General features: G+C 41.2%; 1 protein-coding gene across 1 annotated transcript; it reads right to left on the bottom strand.

The window, feature by feature from the left end:
• Positions 1 to 2039: 2039 nt before the first annotated feature.
• ciao2b (cytosolic iron-sulfur assembly component 2B) lies at positions 2040 to 4458 on the bottom strand. The gene is made up of 5 exons (XM_029449148.1): positions 4212 to 4458; positions 3534 to 3613; positions 3216 to 3341; positions 3017 to 3062; positions 2040 to 2894 (listed from the first exon to the last, which is right to left on the bottom strand). Exons 1-5 carry the CDS (start codon positions 4336 to 4338, stop codon positions 2794 to 2796), a joined length of 480 nt encoding a protein of 159 aa, XP_029305008.1. The 5' UTR covers positions 4339 to 4458; the 3' UTR covers positions 2040 to 2793.
• Between the last annotated feature and the right edge of the window lie 6633 nt (positions 4459 to 11091).

Below are 11091 nucleotides of genomic sequence, written 5' to 3'. Positions count from 1 at the left end.
CTACAGTCTGTCTCCTGTCCTGTCATACTGCAGCCTACAGTCTGTCTGCTGTCCTGTCATACTGTAGCCTACAGTCTGTCTGCTGTCCTGTCATACTGTAGCCTACAGTCTGTCTGCTGTCCTGTCATACTGTAGCCTACAGTCTGTCTGCTGTCCTGTCATACTGTAGCCTACAGTCTGTCTCCTGTCCTGTCATACTGCAGCCTACAGTCTGTCTGCTGTCCTGTCATACTGTAGCCTACAGTCTGTCTGCTGTCCTGTCATACTGTAGCCTACAGTCTGTCTCCTGTCCTGTCATACTGTAGCCTACAGTCTGTCTGCTGTCCTGTCATACTGTAGCCTACAGTCTGTCTGCTGTCCTGTCATACTGTAGCCTACAGTCTGTCTGCTGTCCTGTCATACTGTAGCCTACAGTCTGTCTCCTGTCCTGTCATACTGTAGCCTACAGTCTGTCTGCTGTCCTGTCATACTGTAGCCTACAGTCTGTCTGCTGTCCTGTCATACTGTAGCCTACAGTCTGTCTGCTGTCCTGTCATACTGTAGCCTACAGTCTGTCTGCTGTCCTGTCATACTGTAGCCTACAGTCTGTCTGCTGTCCTGTCATACTGCAGCCTACAGTCTGTCTGCTGTCCTGTCATACTGTAGCCTACAGTCTGTCTGCTGTCCTGTCATACTGTAGCCTACAGTCTGTCTCCTGTCCTGTCATACTGCAGCCTACAGTCTGTCTGCTGTCCTGTCATACTGCAGCCTACAGTCTGTCTGCTGTCCTGTCATACTGTAGCCTACAGTCTGTCTGCTGTCCTGTCATACTGTAGCCTACAGTCTGTCTGCTGTCCTGTCATACTGTAGCCTACAGTCTGTCTGCTGTCCTGTCATACTGTAGCCTACAGTCTGTCTCCTGTCCTGTCATACTGTAGCCTACAGTCTGTCTGCTGTCCTGTCATACTGCAGCCTACAGTCTGTCTGCTGTCCTGTCATACTGTAGCCTACAGTCTGTCTGCTGTCCTGTCATACTGCAGCCTACAGTCTGTCTGCTGTCCTGTCCTGGCTTCTTGCTCATCTCTATGGTTCCTCTTTGACTTGTTTTGGTTGATTGCACCCTGTGTATGCACGGCTCTGGGTTCGGCTAATGCAGCTGTGCCGGCTGCTTCTCTTATCCGGGGTTTCAGCAGTGATGCAATGTTTCCAGATGTGGAACAAGAAAATAAAATCCGAAGTCTATCTTAAGAAACAACAATTATGTATCCCCTTAAAATACATCAAATATAATAAGTAGACAAAATAAAGCCTAATAATACGTATGTAGAGGCGCAATGGTTAATAGTGTTTATATATATATATATATATATATATATATATATATATATTGGTGCATTTGAGTGAGACCTAATACACACTTAGTCAAGACTGCCATCAATGGGATTACATAAGCATCTGTGCAACTATTGTATTCACTAAAATAAAGGCCACACAATAACTGATCATACTTTAATTAAAATTAAATTTATATGGCAGACACTAAAGTCCAAAGTGACTTACAATACGTGCCTTTTTTAAAGGAACAGAGCTAGATATCATATTTATGTTGTGTACTAGGCTTCTGTAAAGCAACCATTTATTAGTCAAAGTGGCTTTTCAGAGAGATTTTAATCCGTCTTTATGTTTGTATAATGTACATCACTTAAGAGATATGTGTCAGTATTACCTTCTTTATTTGTGTAAGATCTAAGTGAGCTTGTCTGGTTATATAAGAGCTAAAGGAAAGTCTAGATGCTTGAGTTCATGGAGGTGGGTGGGCACATTATCAACCTCCTCGGGATTTGCAGGGACAGGGCGCCTCCTGCAGGATGAACACGTGTGGATATCTGAGGACAGTCAATCTTGCTTTTGCATTACTCTCATCATAAGTACATTAAACCAGTTAAAACTGTTTACATCACTTAAAACACCCCCATCTACAGCTCTGAGTCACCTGCTGCATTAAATACGTTATTCAAGTTACATTAGATTTCCCACAAAACAGCTGTTGGTCATGATGCATTGATGAACGAGATAAGATTTTATTTCAATATTAGATTTATACTGTCGGCATTTCAGATGTATGTTTCCAGCAGTGTGAGTGTTTTGTCATTCATAAATTGTTCCAATCAAGACCACTACCACTCATGTTCAATGTATGTTGTGTTGTTTTCTTTGTATCCCTAAACAAAATAAAAGATCTTGAACACACACACACACACACACACACACACACACACACACACACACACACACACACACACACACACACACACATGTATCATTTTAATTTCTGATCTGTACATTTTTCATGAAATGTCAAAAGCATCATATTATATACAGGGCGGGGGGGTTGCTGCAGCTGTTGAGTCCAAATATTATTGTAAAAGTGAGAAATTGAATATGTTAGAATGCAGATTTAATAATATAAAACAGGAATTACACTGAACAACGTGGCTTTTTCACACCGACGACCCCAAACTTCACAGATAAAAGTATAAGCTGAACTATTCTGCTTGATGATTAACAGGTTCTACTCTCTGCAGGCGGACACGTTGAAGGATAGAGTTTCCTCTTCTGCAGGAAGCACCGGATCAGGTCTTGGTGTGATCCTGTCTTTGATTTCCAGTTTTCCACCAGTTGCAGCTATTCACACATGATTAGTGATGGCTGGGTAGAGAGCGTGGCAGAGACATCTCAGTTGTCAAAGACAGAGCCAAACACGATTGGCTAATCAGTGGCAGGAAGCAGAAGACGACAAAGCTGATTGGCTGCTCAGATGCTCCTGGTGGACAGGCACTGGTTGACCACCTCCAGCAGCGAGGAGTTCTCCAGAGCTGCAGCGACTCTCTCTTTGTCTGCCAGCTGTTTGTTCACTGCACCAAACAAACCAAATCAGGAAGAACATTTAAACAAACATGCAATCAAGTCCTCACGTTTAATAAGCAGTAACTACAGTATGATCTAATATCCCATCACGTCTCTGCACGACATATACCTGCTTCCTCTGAGGCGTGAGTCCCGGGAGTGATGTTGACGTCAATCTGAGGAGAAACAAGACAACACACATCATTTAGACTGACATGAAACAACAATACACTAACACACAGTTGTTCATATGAACTAACACATAATCAAAAGGAGGGGATGTTAAATGTGCAACACACACACACACACACACACACACACACACATACTTTGAACCTGTCTGGCAGGGAGCGTAGCAGCTTCACTTTGATTGACAGACCAATGAGTGTTGCCATGCTGCAGTGGGGGATGGTGGGTGTGAACTCAATACCCACAGTGCTCTCTGCATCATTAACCTGAGAAAAATAAAAAACAATTGAGATGGTCTCTGTCAGGTCAACGAGGGACAGAATGATGGATGAATGATGGTCAAGTTGAACTGTTTCTTCCCTAAATTAGAATATTTGTAAGTCTATTATGGAGTATTTTGCATTCAGCCTTTAGTAAAACTACAAATCCCACCAAAAGACACATTTAAAGGAGCATACCTTGACTCGGACTTGCTCCACGACATTGAGTTCCTCCAGAGACAGAGGATGCTCCGGGTCGTTGATGGTTCTGATCAGATGTAACTTTAGTTAAAGAATATAAAACAACACACAAGGTCACAGAACCCAAGGTGACATCTTCAAACTGCATAAACTTAAAAGACGTTCAAATTACAAAGATATGAAGCTTTAAGAAGCTGCGATAAACTAACTAATCAACTAATCAATTAATCATTGTGAATTTAAAAATGATGTTTACAAGATATAAACAAACAGCTAAAAATGTAATAAAATAAGCTGGAAAATATCATTATGTATATAACTAAATGTTTACATTAGCCTGGCATGCAGTGGTGGACAGAAACGAAGTACATTATTGATAATGTTAGATACTAGTTACTTTGAAAATTCTAATTAATAACTCAAATCTACCAGTCTACCAGTCAGACTGTAATGACCCCCAGTATATAAAAACATGCATAACATTTATATAAATTAAAATCAGCCTTGCTGCAATAGTAGTGATGTACACTTTTACTTATTGTAGCTGCTTTCTAGGCCCATATTTTAATGTTAGATTGCAACAGCTATACATATGACTTATGACTTATATGCATTTGATGAAGCACGTGTGTCATCTGTCAGTAAAACCAGCAGCTCAGGTTAAAAACAGGATATCGAATATTTCCCTGTCGTCGATGGGGTCATGGACGTCTTCGTCCTCGTCCGTCTCTTTCAGCAGCCGCTCACCGGACCTCTGGAAGATCATGGGGTTTGCATTCTCTAGACGAGTTCCCCCAGACATTGTTATACGTTAATTTAGTCAACGTTAAACACTAAATGTCTTTAACCAGTGGCGCAGATCAACACACTGCACAAACACGAACGCTTCCTGAAACAACGGAAAGCGATAGAGCCCAAAAGCGCAAGCGATAAAGTCTTAAAGTGACAGTACACTAAATAATTCCTTTCTCTGAATAGATTGGTAGTTGGTAGTTTTTGGTGGAAGAAGTACTCAAATCCTTTTCTTAACGTAAGTAAAAGTACAATAATTAAACATTACCTAATTAAAAGTCAGAAGTATAACCAGCAAAATTTTGAAGTACTCATATATCAGAATAATGTATTTTATATTATCGGAAATATAATCATTAATGTATGTGTTGTAATATTGCAGCTGATAAATGTGAGGCTAATTTAAATTCATGTATATATATATATATATAAAAAAAAGATATAAATACTATTTTATACAAAATAGGTAATTTCACACTGTTATTATTATAGAATATTATTTTATGTTGTTTTATCACAAACATGACTGACATGTCAGAGCAGTACATGTTGTTGTTGTATACTAAAGAGTAGATTACTAGTAGGCTATAGCATCATATCATCTAAATATATTATGTAACTAGTAATTATAAGTGTCAAATTAATGCAGTGAAGTAAAAAGTACAATATTTCCCTCTAAAAATCGAGTAGAAGCAGAAAGTAGCATACATTGGAAATCCTCAAGTACACGTACGTTAAAAATGTACAGTGCAGTACTTGAGTTCATTCTAAATGAATTAATAATAATAAAAAAAATCTTTATTTTACAAATAATGTGCCGTTTTGTGTTTATTTGTTTTAATTGTCATAAAAATGTGACGTCTTGACCCCTGAGTGATGAGGGTGAAATGTCCCTTTACTGGCTGGTTGTGACTTCCTGTTTGTCCTGCAGATGGCAGAAACTGCCCATTTTAGCCCTCGGCAGCAAAACCATTTAAAGTTTGTCTTGTCTAGCCTGCGACATGCTGACAATATACTTACATAAAGTATTAGGCCAACATTTGCTCCCAGAAGCCAGAAGTTGTAGTTCAAAACCACCTGTCTAAATATAATGAACAGGTAAAGGCTGTGATTCATTCATCAAGAAGGAATCTGTGGGAATAACACGCTCCTGCACGAGTGTGTCTCCCCTGCCAGTGATTTGTCTGGTACAACTAACGTACAATCGTTTTCAATGAGCTTCCCAAAAGACAATTAAGTGATAACTCAAGCTCAAATTGTACCATCAGCAATAAGTATCAGAATATTGATCGAAAGTAGAAAAACACCTTTTGGCAAGAAAGCAATTCATGCCTTCTGTATTTGTGCAGTAACGAGATCATCAGCGAGGCAGAATCTTAAGCAGCGCCTGAAGCCGGTGTAAAAGCAGCAGACAGGTCGATGTGAAAAGCTTCATCTCAACATGTTCACTTTTTGAAGACATGTGCATACAATATAATGAGGCTGCACATGGCTGCTGACACCAACATGACACTTTATAATACAAATGTCATGCCGAAGGGCAGCAGTCGAGGAAAAGGGCAACATCTTTTCCTAATTGTGGCATTTTGGAGTAATAACCTAAACATAAAGTAATTGTTTTATGAAAGATGGCTTACAATTTTGATATCTATAGTCAAATCAGCTCGAGCTTGATTGCTGCTTTTCTTGTCTATAAATCTAGAGAAATCTATAAATCTCATTATGTGGTTTTACCTGATGTGAAAAGATGTAGACGTCCCCATGCTGCAGAAAAGAGCTCTGCTTAATGCCGAGCACAAGCACAATAACAAACAGGAGGTGTGCTGCTGCATGCTGTTCAGAGTCCTGCTGAGCTTTTCATAGTTTGACATGGCATCCTCCTCAGGAACAACAACATGACATCCTATCTGAAGTCAAAACATTTGTGGGAAATGAAAAATGTGTCCAGTTAACAGTGAGAGTGGTATTACTATTAAACCCGTGTTAACATCCTTAACAGTAGTGATACAGCAGTGGGGCTGTCATGCACTGTGTGTAGCAGATGATTCATTCTGGTTTGTTCTAAGTGTTTGGTTCACTGTGCGTCCCACATGTATATAGAAACACATCTTAATCTTGCACTGATGGGCCGGCGCTGCTCACCTGATGTGAATATAATGAGACGCTGTTGACATCCAGTACACAACGTGTTATATAAATAGCATCCGCAGGACTTATTCACAGACATTAGACTGTAAAGTTTAGCCTGTTTATATATTCTGAGGCTCTCTGATAATGTATGAATGAACTCCCTGTCCTGACTGTGACAGGGGTTGAGTCTCACTCTTTGAGTAGGATGTGTTCATGAAAACATTTACCTTCATTAAGCACAATTATCCTCCTAAATGTAGCCTAAGTGCACAATGTTACCGTGAGGCAACGCAGAGAAAAAGAAGGACTTCAAAGACTAATCAAAGTGAGATAACTGCATGAAAATATTACTAATTCATTTGAAGTTTGATAAAAAAGTTACAACCATCCTCTCTCAGAAGGCTGCAGTCACACCAGAGCCCAAGCAATGCTCGACACCGTGCACGTGGAGTGTGTTGCTAAACTAAAAGTCTAAAGTAACCTGTCTCGGGCAGATCTCTTGCTCCCTGAGCGCCCTCTGAACGCTACTCTGAGCAGCAGAAACACCTTTCTGGGTGGCTTAAAGCCTTCTCCAGTCATCCCGCGTGTTCTGGTTTGTGCACGCTGCAGCTAACCAGTGAGGCCTTTGGACCTCTTTGGCAAAAACTTGAGAACTGCAGATGTTTGGACTTGCTGTAAACTCTTTCCTGTTTTATTTAAGGGCATCGCGTTGGGGAAAACCTGCTCTCTGCAGCCTCTCGTAATACACCTGAGTGTGTTGTCTGTCATTGTATGTTGTTACTGTTGCCTGTATTGTTTTCTGACACGTGAATTTCCTCTTGGGAGCGATAAAGTCTGATGTCGTCATCATGAGAAAGACGGAGCTCTGGGTTCTGAGGCTGTAACTTCTTCTGCACGCGCCTGAATCCTTGTAGGTCATACCGAGTCTGATGGGCTTTAATGAGAAACACACACACACACTAACCTGCATGTGTGTGTGTAGTTCTGAGACCTCATGGCGATGATTGACTTTATTTCAGAGTGAATTCACCTTTACTGATTGTCAAGGCTCGTATGTGTCAAACCTGCAGCCAGCAGCTGTCTAATAATTAATAAGGTCTCAAAGTGAAGATTTTCCACCAGGTGTGTAATGAAGTCCACAGAGACTTTACACGATATCGCTGTTAGCCAGCGGAGAAGTACACATAATGTATTATACATATTACATTTTATTCGAGGGTTTTCTTTTCCACAGAGAGCTTGTGTTTTTTCTCAGATACCCTCCATCATTTATAATTTACTGAATTAAATACACAATTGCAAGGTCAAAGTTAAACTGACCGTCTGCGAAATACCAGCTGAACCTTCATCACATGTTCCTGTCTCCTTCCCAAACGCTCCTCTCTTGAACAAACAGAGATGACTCCTTCTTCAGTTAATAGATAGATAATGCTGCAGTTGAAAAGCCAAATTAAGCAAATTAAGAAATTTGAGAAGTGTATTCATTATTCCAAACATGTTGCCAAACAAGTTCCCACGATGCTGATGAAGCCCATCGCCGCCAGGGAAAGCTCTCTGTAGTTTGCAGTATACTGGAGTTCTGGTGCTTGCAGGTGAGCTTACTGCATCGCCCCCGCCCACAGGACCACCCTAACCCTAAGCCCCACAAACAGGAGCACCCTTACCCTAAGCCCCTGCTCTGTCACTACATGTTCTCTCCTCTATGGTAACAACTCTCACTGCCAGAGGGGGGAGACATAAGCTCCACACTCCAGCTTTAATGTGCACATTCAGAAACACTGCAACAAACAACAGAGATACCAGAGGATGACCTCCTCCCACAAACAGCCAGAGGAAGAGTTTCTAATTCAATCACAATTTGAGAAGAAACCGTAATGTCGTTAAAATGCTGAATTTAAAGGGAGTGTGTCAAATCTGTCTATTTGCCAGTTGGTACTGATAATATAGTTTTACCTGGACTAACTATCGGCATGACTTCTCAAGATTTATTACGAATGATTTCCAAAAACTCTTTCAGAGGTATTTACTCCCAAACTGTTTTTTATGGCGTGTTTCAGTGATGCGTGCTCACCTCAGTCGTGCCGGTTGGATGGGACTCTGCAGCCGGACGGGGTTTCCTCCCTGATTGAGCATTAATTTATAATGTCATTACTCTTCTTCAGTGGAGGAGCAGCAGCGTCTGCGTCGAAAGAGATGAACATGAACGGGTTGTTCATTTAGACGCTTGTCAACTCTCGTTTCAGTTCAATCGCTGAGAAAATCAGCTTCAATTCTGAAGCATCGAGAGGAGGTCAGCTTCAGGGCAGACTCTGTGGAGGAGCTCCCGGTCAGAGTATTTCCTCTGCTGACGTCCCGCTCTACCACTGAGCAGGTGAGCTTTATGCCACAGCTCTGTATAATTGAGACATCTCATCCTTGGACTGACAGCATGAGCTGCTACATAAAGAAGAGTCTCTGGTGTGATCCTGGATCTGTCTGGTGTTTTATTCATAAAGCTCTCTGGAGTCTGGCGGCTTTGAGGACAGCATATTAATTGTATGTTTTGTACTTTGTTTCCATTAATGCCCAGGAGGCCGACGTGACGTCTTACGCTGAAGGGTTATTAGAGTCTTGTACAAGATATTGAACAATACAAGTGAATACAGAGAATCTCGATATTTATCCTTAACAAGCTTTCACTAAGTTGTTTACCTAAAGATGGATCCTCTATTCCTAGTCAACACATTCTAAATAAGACAGACATAGATCTCCCCGACGTCGCCGGTCTGAATACACTGAATAAACATCTTAACTCTTATCTTGCAGCTGAAGGCCGTCAGCTTCGCTAAAAGATGAGATACATGTTTTGGAGAGACGACCTGACTAGAAAAAGACACTTAAGATGTTAGTGTTTGACCTCAGGCCTACTTAAATATCCTCTAACATGAGAGGATCAAACTAGAGTCTAAGGTTTGAATACATTTGAATATATGTATATACTAATAGATAGTTAGTCCCAGGAATGAATGCTGAGTGTAACATTTCCCATTAAACCAACAGCAGCCATGTTAGTGGGTGTTAGCAGGTGTTTAGTCCAGTGGAAAAAGACATTTGAAGCTCCACACACACACACACACACACACACACACACACACACACACACACACACACACACACACACACACACACACCAGTCCTGACTCCTACAGGCAGCTTCATCTTCACCAAACATCATCCTTACCCAAGTGGTATTGCGCTTGACACATACCAACACGTGGGGCTTGGATGCAGCTCTTCCAGGTGATTGGTGTGTGTGTCTCTCTCTCCTTACAGCTTCACTCTCACTTTATTTAACAGTCACATCGGCTCTGCAGGCCTCCAGCTATCTCCACGTTCAGGAGTGTTTTCTGGCTATTTGTTGGCTTCTGGAAGACGCTGAGGGGAAATGAGCCTTCACAAAGAGGTAAGCAACATGACAGCTCCCTGATAGCAACATGTAATAATTTATTGCCACAGATCTCTGCTCTCCAGCTCTCACAACATTATCCATCAATCACACACACACACACACACACACACACACACACACACACACACACACACACACACACACACACACGTTCTCACATGCTGTTGCTGACTATCATTTCATCATGCAGCATTGGAGATCTCCTCATCATTTCATCATCATATTTAGATCCACAACTGGAGTACAAACAACATTAGCAGTATAATGATGACAAAGTGATGGCACAGCATTACATTTCTTATATTCCATTGCCATTAAAAATGCATCTGTATCGAAGTACACATCATGCAGAATGAACCCTGCAGTGTATTAACTGCACTGTGCTGTGTATGTAGCTGGTCGTTCATTAATTGATTAGTTCATTAGTTGCAGAAAAGTAATTAACAACAAAACACCAAACATATGTAATGGTGATTTGTTATCTTGTCTCATACTGTCTTATGTTCTATATGCTCATCTAGGATTTGTCTAAACTTACAGCGATTGAGACCAAAGTGCACTCTGGTCGTGTCACCTTGACGTTCTTGTATCTCTTGTATCAGCTGGATGTGCGTAGTTGCACAGCCGATTGTCTGTAAACATCGCCACCCACTAGGGAGTCTATATCATCCTTTTGTATTCTCTGTTCTTTGAACTTCAGGACAGACCGTTTGACCGTTTCCTGCAGGAATAAAGAGCTCACTTCTTGAACCAAGTGTCTTTATTTCAGTATAACAGATTTACTTCTCACCACCCTTTAGTTTAGTTTGTATCGGATGAACTGCACGACCAACTTGGCGTCACGAACAGGATCCAGTGAGAGACGGTCTGGAAACCGGCTGGACGGGGACTGATCGTCTCAAAGACGCTGTCTTCCACCTCGACCTCGTCAATAAGAGAGAGAGAGGACCGTCTTCACTTGGATCCAGAGGGACCCGTTGTGTTCCCACCTCAACATGTAATCGGGTGAGAAGCTGAAATATTGATACTTGATATATAAATAATAACTTGTTGAGGTGAAAGAGTAGAAGAGAATAGAATAGTCTTCCAACGGGAAGAGAGGAAGTTTCTCTGATAAATGTGTTTGCATGTTCTTTACACAATTAGTCAAAGATGAAACGGGCTTTGAACCTAGATTTTGCCAAA

Source organism: Cottoperca gobio, chromosome 15 (assembly GCF_900634415.1).
Source record: "Cottoperca gobio chromosome 15, fCotGob3.1, whole genome shotgun sequence".
In the NCBI taxonomy this organism is placed as follows: Eukaryota; Metazoa; Chordata; class Actinopteri; order Perciformes; family Bovichtidae; genus Cottoperca; species Cottoperca gobio.
Note: the sequence above shows the minus strand (reverse complement) of the source record. Positions and strands in the feature narration are given on the sequence as shown.

Bases quoted from the DNA above. Each gene is read 5' to 3' on its own strand.
- ciao2b (XM_029449148.1), bottom strand. From the start codon at position 4,338: ATGTCTGGGGGAACTCGTCTAGAGAATGCAAACCCCATGATCTTCCAG. The intron at 3,614-4,211 runs ATATCCTGTTTT...AACTAAAGTTAC, and splicing joins CGACGACAGGGAAATATTCG to ATCTGATCAGAACCATCAAC. The intron at 3,063-3,215 runs GTATGTGTGTGT...GTTTCTCCTCAG, and splicing joins CCCTGCCAGACAGGTTCAAA to ATTGACGTCAACATCACTCC.